At 46.3% G+C, this 16,025-nt stretch overlaps 1 protein-coding gene across 3 annotated transcripts in view; it reads right to left on the bottom strand.

Annotated features, from left to right (window-relative positions):
* LRSAM1 (leucine rich repeat and sterile alpha motif containing 1) overlaps positions 1-16,025 on the bottom strand; it is a 3,131,994-nt gene that overhangs the window by 942,055 nt on the left and 2,173,914 nt on the right. For all 3 annotated transcript variants that reach the window (XM_069609805.1, XM_069609807.1, XM_069609806.1), the window contains one exon: positions 865-909. In XM_069609805.1, coding sequence (XP_069465906.1) covers positions 865-909 — 45 coding nt within the window. The remainder of the gene's footprint in view (positions 1-864; positions 910-16,025) is intronic.

The following is a 16,025-nucleotide window of genomic DNA, read 5'->3' as shown; positions in this document are numbered from 1 at the left end:
AGGGTGCCGAATGCAAGTCCCTGGGAGGAAAAAAGCAAAAAGAAAATCTTCCCAAAACCTCATTGTGCGAAGCATAACTAGAATGGCTGAATGGATCATGCTCATTTACGATTGCCGACCTTTATCTTGCACTGTGTTGCATGATTTTATAATGCAATGTATTGATTGGCACAACGCATAAAGGCCAAACCAATTTCAGCTGAGCGTGTTACAAATGCTGCCTGCATAACATACCGTCTCTCGTACTGATGTGGAAGGGCATTGCACGGAGTCAGCCTTGAAATATGAAATTGTATTTTCACTGTTTTAAATGCAATTTTGCCTGTATTTTCACATATGTGCATACTTTGTTTAAGTGAATGGGGGCGATCTGTTTTTCTTCTGACGTTCTTTTTATTTTCCACTGATTTAATGTTGGATATTTTAATGGTATTTTAATGGGCTGTTTCTTTTGTACCTGGGCTGACTCTCCAAGGTTTTTTTTCTTTGTTTCGGTCATCATATAGCAAGTTCTTGAGATTGTCCTGGTGTTCAGCTTGTACATGAGTTGTTGCATTTTATCTTGGCTCTTCCTGAGTGTATGCGTTTGTAAGAGGTGCGAGCTGCAAAATGTTTGAAGTAGAGGTGAGATTTGAGGGAGAATCCAAAGCGACAGTAATTTGGGTCTACCTTATTCTGTTATATCATGAATCAAGCTATACAAATCAAGACTAAGGGCTAAGCATACAATAAAGGGTCCTTTCAAGCAGAAACATAAGAGCACCTATGTGGAAGAGTGTGCAAATTCAGAAGTCACATACACCAACCCCCCTGCTGTATTTCTGTACGGTAAGCATTAACAAAATAATAGACTTGTTACTTTACCTCTCTGTTTCAAGTGACTTCAGAATTTCAGAGCTTTGCTTCTGCCTGGAAGAGACATTGCAATGGTTAAGGAAAGGCTGCAGATAACTGAATCCCACTGTATACATGTTTCTCCTATGCTGCCTAACAATATTGTTCGAATGTGATCAAAAAATGCACAGACATAGAGAATATAACGTCCAGCTTGTAAATACCTAAATTGAACAAACCTTAACCTTAGCCTTTCATGAAAGTGAAAATAAAACATCTAGCCAACTTGTGAGCAAGCATATCCCAGGCAGCTAGATAATACAAGTATAGTTTGCTTGCCATTTGCACTATTCTCGTAGAGAATCCTGCCATATACACTGCTTCCCACCTAATAACACTTCCTGGCTTATGGGCTACATTTCGTGCAATTTCTAATATAGTTATATTTAAAAAAGACCATCCAGAAAGGCGTGCAAGTTAATTAGGCCGACTGAGTTCATGCTAAGTACTATTTGATGGCACACAAGGGATTAAGTATCTTTATCCAGGGCAGAGAACATGCATGCGGGAAGGCAGCAATATCATGACAAACAACGTAGTAATTATAATTATTTACAAACTACTTCTGCTATGTACAATCACTGGTACTGCCAATCCGACAAACCATGGCACTCACATTTATGGTCAAAAACTGTGAAGGACTGCTAGAAAGGTTTCCTCAAACATGTCCTTCATTGGTGCATAAAAATGAAGAAATGTTCAAGTAAAGCTTCCCTTAACAATGTAGCGAAGGATATAAAACTGGAGCAGGTCAAAACTTATGTCTACCTTGGGCTACCAGTCTTCAGTGCTCCTACACATTCACAATATGTGTGAGAAACCTGAAGGTGTCTCACTTGCTAGTCTCCGGGGATCTGTCATTCAGGTGGCCAGGACATGGCCATTGCTATTGGATCCAGTTCCTGGGGGTGGACCAGTGCGGGAGGATCACCCGGATCGGGGGGAGTGGAAGAAGGACACCCAAGGGTGAGACGCAGTACCCCCTTCCGTATGACACCTTTTCCCCATCCTACCACGTAGGAGATTTAGAAACTCTCCCCCCTCCCCTTTCCTACACAAACACTTTCTCACACCGCAAAAGACAACGGACTAACACTAGAGCCGTTTACCTGACATGTCCCAACACAAGGGTCAGGCAGAGCCAGGCAACTGCCGATAACTACACACACCTGACGGCCCTTCCCCACAGGGATAAAAGGCGGGGCACGAAAGCACACTTTGAGCAAGGCCGAACGCATGAGGTAACAGTAACAGTAATTCTGGGATGGCAGTTCAAACGGAGGTGAAAGGCGGTGGAAACAAAGAACGACAAGGAGTGACTCGCCCTTGCCCTTTTCAAGCAGACCCGCAAAACCTTTGATAAAAGAACCATAAGACCGGGAATCGCAGCTGGCGATTGGTGTGACAGATGTCAATGGTACATGGGCCCCCCCGCAGTGATAGACAGGGCGGGGAAAATAGCTTGCCGCCGTGGTACAGAGTACAGCACAGCCAGTGATTCAGAAGAAGCTGATAGTAGACCGGACTGGTATACAGTCTTTCCATCAAAACAATTTCCATAAAATCATTATCCATCAAAATTCATTCATTGAAATGCTTTTCCATCAAAAAGCATATTCATTGAATGAATGACAATGGGTTGAGGAAAGTGTTAATTTTTGAAAATGGGGGTTGGGGAGGTGACGCTCCCAATAAAAACCACAAATTAGAAGTAGCTGTCCAGAGCTGAAATACATTATAGATTTCAGCACTGGACAAGGGTTACATTTTGAAAATGGGGGTTGGGAGAGGGCTTGGGGAGGGGGCCTTGGGGTTTGGGGGTGGGCAATAAACAGCACAAGTTATTAGCGGAAGTTGGCTAGTGCTGAAATACTTTATAGATTTCAGCACTGGACAGCTCCCTGTAACGTTATAACGTTAGGCATGTTTCATATACTTTCCATGCAAAAAATGTAAAGTGTTTATATAATGAAACCCTATTCGATCAAAGGGTTTATATGCATAAACACTTTGCACTTTATGTACGAGAATTCGATGAAACATCTGTCGTTGGAAAAGATTCAATGGAACTAACCCTCGATGGAAAAACTTTGATGGAAAGACTAGTAATCGACCGGACTGTGTTAAACTCAAGGTTGCAGTGGCAACATTGTGCGTAAAGAAGATAATAGACAAAGGTCTTTTGTGAACAAACGAGGTATCAACGTTAGAGTGGCCGGCACCACGTGGGCGCTCATTCGAAAGACTCTGACAAATGCCCCGCTCCTGAACAAGGAGGAGATCATGAATTGAGAAAACTACAAAAAACAAGGGGCCCTATGGGAGGTCGGTGTGAGTTGTCAAAGTGGTCATACAAGGGTCAAGCCAAAACCCCTTATACAGTCGAAAGTCTGACACGTTGTGAAGTGAACTGTGTTACTGAGGGAAATGTGTGTAAATTATGATAAATGTGAAACTTGCACTTGCCATAGAATCATGGAGTGACCCAGCGAGAGGTGACCGCCCTTCCGAAGTCTCAGTGTGAATGGGCAAGTGTTTTGGGAGGCAGATAAAGGACGGTCTGAGCCTGGACGAGGGTGGCCTAAGTGAAGGGGAATTGTTTAAAAAGACATTAAGATTTCTGAATATTGCAAGACGATGATTAATTGGAAAGTTAAGTGAACTGCATTGTGGTGACAAACGTGAACGCGACTGAGGGATGTCCGCAGTGTGATGTTGGTCTGAGCCCGATTAAGGGAGGCTGATGTGTGAAATGGATCGGAGCCCAGCTGAGGGGTTCCTCGGGTGATGATTAATCACCGGACATGAAGATTTATAGAAGGAACTGTTTGTTGTATATGATATATCAGGCCCTCTGAAGCAAGAGACTTTGGCACAGAAGGCCCGGATATTGGAAAAGGAACTGTGAGCTTGTGCCGAAGAATCCCAGTAGTGTGCTGTGCTCGAGAGTCCCGCCTTGTCCCATGCTTCAAAAGTGACGAAGGGAGACCCCAACCATACCATCCTGACTTATCATTTTGTGACACTTCTTTCTTTTCTTGTGAACATTATCCCACACACCTTTGTAGCATAGAGGTAAGGATTGGCAATGTATTTTTTTAGTATAGTCCTTTTTATTTGACTAGACTCCACTAGGACTGTATTATTATTATTTGATGGTTGTGGCTTGCTCCAATCTTAGATTTAGATTAGGCGTTTATCTCATCCATTTTTACAGTTTAAAAAACACTGTTGAACTGTGATCACTTCTGTCTGTCTTACTTTGTTTGATACCATGCCTTCCTTACATATGCCTACGTCAAAGCAAAGGCTATTCAACGATGGCTGGTATGGAGGGGATTTATCAAGAGATTTGGTAGAGCTGGCTTGATAAACTAGAAGGAAAAATACTTGGGTCTCTTTTGGGCTAACCTATGAGTGTAACTGTGGCTGCTTTGAGAATGGAATTAGGCAACACTTCCTTATATACTATCAGGAGACTATCTTGCAGTAAGTTATTTATAAAAAAATAAGCCAATCTAGTGTCTCAACGGATACACCTGATATATTTACTATGTCCAATGGACATGTACACTATTGAATGGGTAACCAAGCCCATCTTGAATTGGCCGTGGTTAATATCGGACTGCCATTGAATTAGACAGCAGACATTGGCTTTTACTTACATAAACTCAAGTTTAAGTCACATGAATGGGACTGTGTGAGAACAATTGACTAACTTGAGAATAATCAGCGTTATGAGTAGTAGGCTAAATAAAGCTTTGAACATCAAAAGCCATGCAGTTATCTGATTAGGCCATGTTCTCATACCTTAAGACCCTTCATCATGTACCCAATTCAATATTTTACTGGTATTAGAATATATTGGTGCTTGGCAGAACATCCCTCGGGAAGAAAGATTATGTTGTCTGTGTGCCAAATCTATAGAAACTAGTAGGCACATTTGGACGGCATGTGAGAATTCTATTGACCTTTATTCCAAGGGCTATGTGCGTGTTTGCATACGGCCTGGCAGTTTCATAACAGATCAGTTTTTGTGTATGATTGTGGTGACAGAGTCCCTTGTGATTACTGCAGCAGCAATTCATGTATGTGAGTGTACATGAAACAGGTTATCAATGGACGCTCCTAAAATACAAATAAGTGAAAAAGGCTAATAGTATAGAATAACTATGGAGTGTGAGACAAGCATGGAATCAAGAGAGGCACAGACTCAAAGATACATTTTCCAAAATCTTCATTTCTAAATGTTTTTGGGTTGGTATAATGCCTAACTGGCACTAACACTAACGGGATGATTCCCTTAACTGATGTTTCCAACGGCTGTCGAAGGCTAAAAGTCCAAAATAAAAATCTGTCTGTGTCTAAACCTATGCTTGTCCTCACTCTTTGACAAAAATGTGTTAGGAAGTCTTTCAAAAGCAATAAGTGGTGGTTCAACAAAAATAGGAAACCAGGATTGGTTTCTGGTGGTCCTCTCACCAGATGTAGGTTGTTCAGCTTCAAAAGGATGACTTCAATCAAAAGGGACTGTTCATAGGACCCTCTCCATAGTTCAATCAATGTCCAATCAATGTTAATGTCTTTAATGGCTTAGGGTGCCCTTCCCCAAGCTTCAGTTTCTTTGGCAACACAAAATAATCAAGATTCCACTTTGATAGGCCTCTTAGAGTACCCTTCCCCAAGCTTAAGCGTCTTCTAAATTCAAACACAAATACACTTCTTGGGCCTCTCAGGGTTCCATTCCCAAGCTCAGGCCTCTTCCAAATTCAAACACAAGTTCAGCTTTTAGGCCTCTTAGGGTTACCTTCCCCAAGCTCTGGCCCCACTTGAGCTTCAAACACGAGTTCAACTCTTGGGCTTCTGAGAGTTCCCTTCCCTGGGTTTAGGCCCACTACCAGTTCAAAAACAAGGTTCAGCTTTCAGGCCTCTCAGGGTTCCCTTCCCCCAAACTTGGGCCCCTCTTGAGCTAAAAAGAGAACAGTTTGTCAGGATGTGCCTTTTTTCTTCATATACAGTACTCTCAAAGGGTTAGCATCAGAGGCTTTCGAAAACATCAGGGTATTTGCACCTCCTAAGCGCGACCACTCCGAGCTTTAACCCCTTTTTTATTTCCTGATCTTAACTTTTCCTTCAGGTGCTTTCTGCACCCCTTCTTGTTCCCCTTCGTTTTCTTGACTTTCTTCCTTGTGCTCACTGGCACCTTTATTTCCTTCTCCTGCACACTTGCACTTTCTTTACCTTTCCGTGCCCACTGGCACCTTCCTTCTTGCTTTCCTGTGTACATTTGCACTTTCTTTACTTTCCCCTGCCCACTGGCACCTTTTCTACTCTGCCGGGTTGCTTGCACCTTTTTCTCTCGTTTCGGGTCGCTCGCGCCCTCAATTTTATATAGTCCTTTTCCTTCGCGTCCCTTGTGAGCTCTGCTTTCTGACTTTCTCTTACTTTCTCTGGATCTTGTCACTCTTCTTTCAAACTTGACTAATTTCCTCTTCTTTCCTCTTTTCCACTCCGTGCCACTTTATGTGTTTCCTTTCACCCGCTCTACTTCCGACAGTCGCATGCTCCAGAGACTCTCTCTCTTATTTTCACATGAGACTCACCCTGGCAGCAGCACAGTGACAAGCGGAACCTCCTGGTTGTGGGGCCTGAGGTCAGGGTCTCACCACCTGCCCCCCAGACACCCATGGCGCCGGCACAGGTCCCAAGGGAACGAGCAATGTTCCAACCGCCAACAGCAGCCTGCAAGATACTTTGCTTCGGCTCTCTGGAGACGCGGCTCCCTAGCCGCAATGCAGCCCCTCAGAAACAATGGGCCAGCGCCTCGGCACACAGTTCTCCTCTGAATCGATCCTGCTGCTCTCTGTTCCTTGGCTTCTGTGGTCTAAACAATGTCCCCAGCTCAGCTCTTTCAGTTGTACAGAACCAACACCTTTTATAGTTGGAAAAGCAGTCAAGTGGAGTCAGGTGTGAGTGATAATTAGTGAATGCCTGACTCCATCAATGGGACAGCTTAAGTTCTTTCTACAGCCAGTTTCCCTTACATTCCCCATGTTGTTCCTATGGGAAATGTTCACTACTACTGGTTGCCTCTTCCTCGTCCTAGTATTTGTTGGAAATGGGTAGGGGGTGATGGACTGGGTTGGAAAATGCCCCATGTAGGCTAACGGAAAGGGTTTTGAGGTAAAACGGGATTGTAGGGGAGATTGTGTTCCCGCCACCCCTCCAGGGAGTGGTCTTGGTTCATAGGACAATCTTTTTATTTTGTATGCGGAGTGATTATAGAGACAGGAGTCCTGAGGAGGTTCATGACCCGGACAGATGGAGGATGAAGGGATCTCAATACAGGAACTCTGCCCTTGTGTCACTTGAGTCTTCTTCCTCCCCTTTCCCAGGCAACTCACTCCCCTATTTCTCCCCTTTGGGTCACAAATGACAGGATAGGAATCGGGGGCCATGAATTCTGAATAAATGTTTCAGGGGTCAAAATAGCCCATGAAGGCCTCCGGGATGGGCGTGGCCTGGTGCTCATGGCGTGAGGAGGTAGAAACACTGAGCTCCGGCCGAGTCGCCATAACATGATCCTGTAAAGGTGTTTAACACCCATGATAATCCTGGTGAAGCTGGTCTAGCGGCAGCGGAACAGAAACTCAACACATTGCTGCTAACCCCGGAAAAAAATCGGATCGAGAAAGACCTGCAAAATTTGTCTGCCTGGTCAGCCCCTCCCCCTTGAAAGAATTCCCAAAATGGCGGGCGCAACAGAGTGAATCCTTCGGCACGAGGGAGCCGTCACCGGAATAGTGGGAGAGACCAGCCTGAGCCAACTCACCGAACCCAACCGAGGGGCACCACAAGATAGCAAATCCAGGCAGCGGACCGCAGAGGCTGGAGGCGACGCAGCGTCCTCACAGTGAGCTCCGGAACCGGGGCAAGCGCAGCAGGACTGCACGACTTTGGAATCGTGGCCGATAGAGGGGGCACAGTGACAGTGGCGCCGGGGCTTACAACCAGGCAGACATCAAGACCACCAAGGCTGAGACGTCCACGTCGGAAGGTGAACCCAAGCCAACCACAAGTGAGTCTCCCTCGACCCGGCACCAAGCGCTAGAAAAAGCAGGGCCGACCAGAACCGGAGCGCATCCCAACGGGACACCAGCAACCCGGAGGGGGACCGCGATTGCAAGCCCCGAAGAACCCCACACGAGCAGTCACCCCCAGACAGAAATGCAGCCGAAAATGGCAGACGTATCTGAGAACCGCCACTAAGGGAGAGAAGGGGAGCTACAGCACTGAGTTCAGGCGGTAGAAGGCCCCCTGCTGCGATGCAACAGAGAAACCAGCAGCCCGCATCCCCACCGAAGAGTAGGAGCCCAGACCCTGGTGCAGCACTAGAGGAAGAGCGGCCACACACAAAACCTCACGGGTCGAAGTGGCAAGCAGCACCAGCACTACATCAAGGGCAAACAGCTGAGAAGTCCCAACACCCCCCACGGGGAGCCAGGCACATAGGGGCACACCAGATCAGAAAAGAAGCTGGAAGCGCGAGCGTGACCCCCGCACCCGGCAGCCCCACACACCACGAAGAGGTGAAGAGAGCAGCCGCAAGGCGGAAACACAGAGGGGCCCTGGCCGATACAAGCAAGTTAAAGGTGAGCCGCTGCTGCTGGGGGAACACAAACACAGCCACACTGAACAAACTGCGCACCCCAATGACCCTTCCGCGTTAGATCAACATATTGGTGCTAGTCCAAGGGTCACCGTAACTGAACACTGACTATACAACAACCTGAGATCACCAAACCCCTACAACACCACACAGCAGCCGGGCCCCCGCTGAGACAACAACATAAAGAGACGTAAGACGCACCTAGGGGCTGATCCTGGAAAGACTAACCCGAATGAACCTGCGCTAAAATAACCCAAGCAGGGGCCACAACTGGGAGCAAGCGCTGGGGCACCAGCGAACCCAGCTGGAAATAAAAACAAACAACACTAGAGCGAGCGAAAACCAGAGCCCATGATCCAAACAAATCCAGAGTGAATAAAACCAGCGCCAAATTGCCATCCGACCCACCCAAGGGCAACAAACGGCTCCACAATGTCCTCATCCAGAACCAAAGGGAGGGCTGCCACGATGGACCCCTTCATCACGGCCAAGCCTCACCATTCCACGCAAACAGACTGCAGACGCCGCCCACCAGACTGAAGCAGAAGGAAATGGGAAAGACAGCCAGGTACTCGAAGCAATAGCCTTAAGAACGTTCATTGACACTAGAATAGGCGAGGTGAAAACTGACATCCAACTTGTGCGTCAAGATGCCCGCAACCTTACAGAACGGGTCACCAATATAGAGACATCTCTACAAGAGACCACAGAGGACACAGCGGACCTGAAAGCTAAGATGTCATCACTTGAAAGGAAGGTGGCCACACTGGAAGCAAGGTCCAAGTAGGCAGAAGGACGCGCTAGGCGCAACAACATCAGAATACTCAGAGTGCCAGAAGGAATGGAAACCCCGGACCCGACGGCTTATGTGGAAGCCCTACTACAGCAGGAAATTGGAGCAGAAAAATTAACGCAAGGCTTCACCGTAGAGAGAGCGCACCGGTCATTGCAAAAGAAACCACCCCCGGGCTCATACCCCCGCCCCATCATAGCAAAGATCCTCAACTTTCGAGATAGGGAAGTAATTCTGAAATTTTCAAGAGAGGGTGGTACGATAGAACGCGACAACTCCAAGATCACAATCTACCCCGACTACACACAATCTGTACAAAGGGCGAGGAATTAGTTTGTTCCAATCAAGGCTAGACTAAGACAATTAAACTTAAAATACATGTTGCTATACCCGTCCAGGCTGAAGGCAATCTATAAAGGGCGAGCAATATTCCTGGAAACACCGGCAGCCGCCAACATGTGGATGGAGCACAATAATTTAGCTGAAGTGCAGACTGCATCCTCCCAGGAAAACCAGAGCAGAGCCCATGAAGAACGCTAGGCCCGCTGCCGCTTCCCCTCCCTCCCTGTTTCCGTCCACGACATTGACCGCAGACCAGCAAACCAAATGGACAGAAACACACCAACACGAGATAGCTAAATGATTATGGGACTCGTTCGGCCTCCCACAGATGAGCACACAGCACCAACCCACGAAAAGAACAGTGCGGGCCAGTTGACAGCACGACCCTGCTCACGCTAGAAACCCGGACGGGACCAGACGGCTCGAGTGCGCCCGAGCACTGCACAGCGATGACAGACGCTGGGCGCACCAGTTCTAGTTATGTTTTTTATGTTATCGTTAACACAATCCTCCAGACTAAAACACCCAAAGAAAGAGAGAACAAGACAACAACAAGACTCGAGACCAACAGGGATGAAGCAGTGGCGCGGGACCCGAAACAACGGAAACCTAGGTCACCCTGCAGACGAGACAGGGGGCGAACCACAGATAAAGCCACAGACAGGCAATGGCAACACAACTCAAAGTAATCACATGGAATGTCAGGGAGATGGGATCCTATCTTAGAAGGAACCAAATCCACTCCTTTTTACGGAGGAAGAAAGTATCGATCGAACTCCTACAAGAGACCCACCTCACGCTGAAAGCCACGAACAAACTCTCGGAACGCTGGGGGGGCCAAGGCGGTGGAGCATCCTACTCGAAATACGCACACGGGTGAGCCCAGCGGTACCGTTCCAGCAGCTGGGGACAGAAGCAGATGAAGAAGGCAGATACATGATAATATTCGTGCTGTGTCTGGGGTATGCAATTGCGCTCGAAAAAGCACACTCAGTTACAGCCTTATGGGGCCATTCATTCTGTTCAAGGGGTAGGCATGTCCGTGCCGAGTATGCGCACGCGGGTTGCCACTCCCATCTCTTCCATGCCGGTTCCCCGCGTAGACTCAAAAATGCTGAAAACAACAGACAAAAGACTAAAAGACGCTGACATTCGCACATTTTATAAAGATATTACAGGGAGGTCGCGTGCACTTGTCAAACCAGTGTTTTCAACGCAACCTGCCAAGTCGAAGGGAAAATCACCCAAGGCTGCGATTGCAACAACAGTGGAAAAAAAGGCGCTCATGGACCTAAAGTGCGATCGCATACATCGGGTGGAGAGGTGTAAGTTGCCCTCTTCTTCCATATTTGCTGTGAATGATACAAACAAGTCTAATGTGTATAATGATGTCCAAATGTCAACTAATCATCCATGTGTAAGTGATAGTGTCATGTTAAAAGTGCTCCCTCCCACTGCAAAGTTGAATACTATAGAGAAATTACAAGAGAACAGTATACAGGATGTACCTGTAATTGACCTTGAGGATGAGGGGTCTGGGTTCTCTGGGCATACTTTACCTGATCATTTGTCAGCGTCACCTGTCCTTTTTGAAACACCTGAGCCTAATTATACAAGCTCTCCTATATCAGTGTCCTTTGTGCACCCCACCCCAAGGAGACCCATATCTCTGACAACTAAAAGAAGTTTAGAGCAACCAGGCTTGCAAAATGAGAGGTTGGTGGAAGCTACTTTGCAGGCTATGAATTTTGCTATACAAACTCTGGGAAATTGTATGAAACAATTGACATTAAATTAGAGAAACAGGCTATTTTGATGGAACGGATGCACGCTTGGCAAAATAACATTGGGGTGGGTATTGGCACCAACTCATATTCATCAGGCTTACACACACAAAAAAAGACAGATGTCAACAGTGGCTGTAAAAACGTGCACAATAACACAAATATTAGAATCTGTCATTCCGCATATTGAAGGGATTATTGTGGAAACTCCTGTAAATGTGAGAGACTCGCTTGATAGTGAAATCGCAAGCAAGTCTGAAGCTAATGTGGTGGCACCTATAACTACTACGTTAAAAAAAAAGTGTATACCATCTTCACCACTAACAAGGGTAAAACAAACAAAAATGTGACCAATGGTAAACTATCCAAAAATCAGAGTGCTACTAAAACTGTAGCGAATTCTCACTCCAAGCTATTCTTTAAGGCTCTTACACTGCCGAAGAAAAGCATGATCGTGGCATCGCAAGCAATAAAAAAAAAAATAAACATCAGATGCAAGTTAAATCGGCCCAGGCTCATGTGTTATCTCAGCACATAGACTATGCACCTCTGGATGCATTGATGAAGCAAGTGAACGTCACAATGCTGAAAACCCACAGAAAGAAAGTGGAGAGGCAGCTTTGGTGCTTTCCAATGTGCCTAAAATCAATCTGACGGAAATGAGAAACGAAGAAGCTATTCGGGCATACAGACCTGAAATTAGAACGGCAATTGATGCATATATGTCTGGACATTATGCACCAATTCTCTCAAGGTCAGATAATGTGCCCACAATAAGATCATTGGTACCTAGTAGAATGAATGAACAAGATGCAAGGTCTGAGCCACAGCAAAAGACCACAAAACATATGGACCCTTTGCAAATTGGAGGGGGCAATACTCAAGTACACTTGCCTTCAAATCAACCTACTGTTACTGCGATAGTAGCAGGAGATGATTTAAATCCCAGGGGAAACCTGCACACAAAAATAACACCTAGAGTTTCTTCTCCACCGGGCCTAGATAAGGCATCAGAAATGATGGAGTTGGTAGAGACTGCCTTAAAACAAATACAGGTGAAAACAAAAAATGATTTACCGAGACATAATAACGGAAATAATCACATCCCGTTAGTTCATCTCCCAAAGTCAGTGGGGGAAAAAAGACTGGCATCGTATTCCCTAATCTTGGCTTGTAGATCAGCACCTCACAAGCAACATGACCCCAATAGAAAATCTGTCATGGCCATATTTTCTGAAATACCGCAGTTGGAGGATATTCAATCAGCTAATATTGAATATGTGGAATTTGTGAGAGATGAAAATCTCAATATTGTGAGATTGTGGTTGAACTCACGGGTGGTACAAAACCTTATTTGGTCAACTAAAGCACATTTATATAATTTGGGCTTTGAGGTGATAACAGAAAACAACATTACAAGCTCACCCTCTGACAATTCCCAATCACATTCAGTACAACAAACAGGGGGATCATTAGAGCGGGGAATACATGGAGAAATTCCAAAGGTCAGTATGTGCCATTGTAAATGTGCACATGAACATCTCCAACTAGATCCTGCCTGTTGGCAGGATCAGCTTTCCCTGCTGAGTTGGAACACGAGAGGGTTCACTCACCTCCTTAACAATGACCCAAACCAGCTTGGAATACATGACTTAATTCTTTTACAAGAAACCTGGCTCATAGATCCTCCAGTTTGGAATGGTTTTGATATTCATGTCAACGCTGCTTATAGACCATCCTCTGGTAGACCATCTTCTGGTCTACTTACAGCTATAAAAATTTGTAAGCGAGTCTCATCGGAACTATGGGCTTGCCCAAACAAACATATGATTTTTGTGAAGGTCAGAGTTGAGGGAATTAGCTATGCGGTCCTTAATATTTATTGGAATGCGGCTACCATAGATGATAACGCATTCTTTGATGACATAATAACATTACTTGATCTGGTTGCCATGGACAATGCAGTCTCTCACTTAATAGTGGCGGGAGACTTAAATATCAATCTCCACACCAAGAAAATGTTATCAAGTGAGGGAAGAGTATATAGATGGCATATGCTTAGTAAATCACGTCATTTACACATGTTAAATGGTATGTTTAAGGAAGACACACCCCCGAGGGCAACCTGGCACATTGGCCAAATGGAATCAACCATTGATGATATTAATCTTAACCACTGGCATTGCTCTGGGCAACCCACCAGACCATAGTTCTTCACCTGCCAAGCCATTACAAAAGGGTAAGCCCGGGCAATAACATCGGGAAAGGAGCAAGGGGAGAGTGCTGCCGGTGGCCGCGGCCTGTTGGGGAGCCCAGGTGAGGCGGGCTGGTGTCCCTGGCGGGAGGCGCAGGAGCCGGAGACAGCATTATTGGAGACTGGGGCCGGGGAGAGACGTGCCTGCTGCGGGGAAGTCGGAGCGGCTAAAGGGTGCCCGCGAGCTGCCCCCATGGGCAGCCCCCCTCGTGTGTGCAGCGGCCCCGGCAGCCTGCGAGCAGAAGCATTGTGGTCCTCCTGGGTCAACCCCGCCCCACCAGAACGGATACCGCCATCCCCTCCTCTGAGGGTGGCATGAATCACGCACACTAAAAAGGCACCATAAAGTGGGAAGTCAGCGCTTCCACGTTATCCCTTGTAGGGCTGCCAGCATTCATATACTGCTCCCCCACCCGCTCCCCAGTGACTATCAAGAGGGTGGTGGCCAGACATAGGGCTTCCAGCCCAGAGGCCCCGCTGCGCACCATACAAAGCCCTACATTTGGGGCTGCGCTGCCGAGGTACAGGCATTCCACCAGTCCCTTGTACAATCCCGGCCATATAGATGGGGGACTAATGTGGAGTCCCAAAGAGTCGCACAACTTCCTAATCAGTACGGGATGGCTGCAGATGCTCCATATTCTCCCGGCCTCTAAGATAAACCCCTATTTGTGGTGGCGATCCTGAGAACACCAGGAGGGGGAGATACCATTGACACGGAGTGGTGCCCTGTAGTTAAGGTCAACAAACAAGTGCACTAATTGGGTGATGATGAACCTGATGCGTTCCGTTACTATCAGGAACCAAGTGTAATCACAATCTGCAATGACTGGCGAACAGAGGGGCAGCCTGGAATAAGGCACAGTGACAACAGTAAGCCACACCCCCATGGGGTGCACGGGTGCTCCCATGCTGACGTCACATTAAGAACGAGGTGCTCGAACCCGCAACAGGGCCGAAAACCCATATGGTACCAGCATTGCTCCCGTGAGGGATCCAGGAACAACACAAGAACTACTGGTTGCAATCTGAACCAGGCCCTGCAACTGCCCGGGGTAGGCCCTTGGGCAGAACAGCACCTAGGCCGGAGGTCAATTTAAAAACGATCTCAGTTTAAAGCTATATGGCGAAAGGAAACAAGCGGCAGTCCTGCTTACCATTCACTCAAAAGGAGGGGCTAAGTAAAGGAAGTGATAAACTGACAGCACCCCAAGTAGCCCCTATAATATCGTCCACAGCACCACCCCAAGAGGCAGAGACTGCCGGCACGAGTGCAAGCAACCCACCATCAGAACTGAGCCTGGCGGTAGCGGAAATGAGGTCCGGCTTTGCTGCCATCAACACAAAACTAGATGGAATGGCATACAAGGTGGATAGAATGCAAGAACGCTTAGACAAGGAAAGTAGCAGGACCTTCGAGGTTGAGACCCGGGTTATTGCGCTTGAGGACACTAGCAATGAATCATCACAAGCATTCAGGGAACTACGGTGAGAGTTCAAATCCATATGGGACAAGAACGAAGACCTGGAGGTGAAGTCTAGAACAAATCTTATCAGATAAGGTATTGCAACCTCTAGTTCAGGCCATTCCTACCTATTTAAGGGACACAACTGATTTTCTAACTACCATTAGTGACATCAGAGGGTTGTCATCAGACTGCATACTATTCTCATTAGATGTATGCAATCTGTACACATCGATCCCTCATAATGAGGGGATAGAAGCGGTTGAATGGCTATTGTTACAAACACATAATGTAGGCTGTGAACGACAATTCATAATTGAACTTATAACGATCATTCTATTTAACAGCTTCTTTAGATACCATGGAAAGTTTTTTGCACACATTTCTGGAACATCTATGGGGTCAGCAATGGCCCCTGCATATGCTAATATTTTTATGTATCTTTTTGAAAAAACACGTGTTAGATTTGTTAGAATGGTCTTTGAAAATAGTCATCTGGAAAAGATTCATCAATGACATTTTTGGTATTTGGTGCGGTTCTACAGGTGAACTAGAGTCATTTTTCCTTCATTTGAACAGTGTACATCCATGTATAAAATTCACTCTGGAGATTGGTGAGCCTTTGCTACATTTCCTTGATGTGCAGTTGTCAATAATGTCATCAAAACATCCTTGTACCACAAACCCAGAGATGTTAACAATTTGTTGCATTTTGCAAGGTTTCATCCAAAGGCGATGATGGAAAGTCTTCCATATAGTCAAACCCTGCGGTTGAAAAGAATCATTTTAGATACAGAAGATTTTGAGACTGTGTAAAGTTCTG

This window comes from Ambystoma mexicanum, chromosome 8 (assembly GCF_040938575.1).
Source record: "Ambystoma mexicanum isolate Mex_15411 chromosome 8, UKY_AmexF1_1, whole genome shotgun sequence".
Lineage (NCBI taxonomy): Eukaryota > Metazoa > Chordata > Amphibia > Caudata > Ambystomatidae > Ambystoma > Ambystoma mexicanum.
The sequence above is the reverse complement of the archived record's forward strand: the minus strand, read 5'-3'. Positions and strand labels throughout refer to the sequence as shown.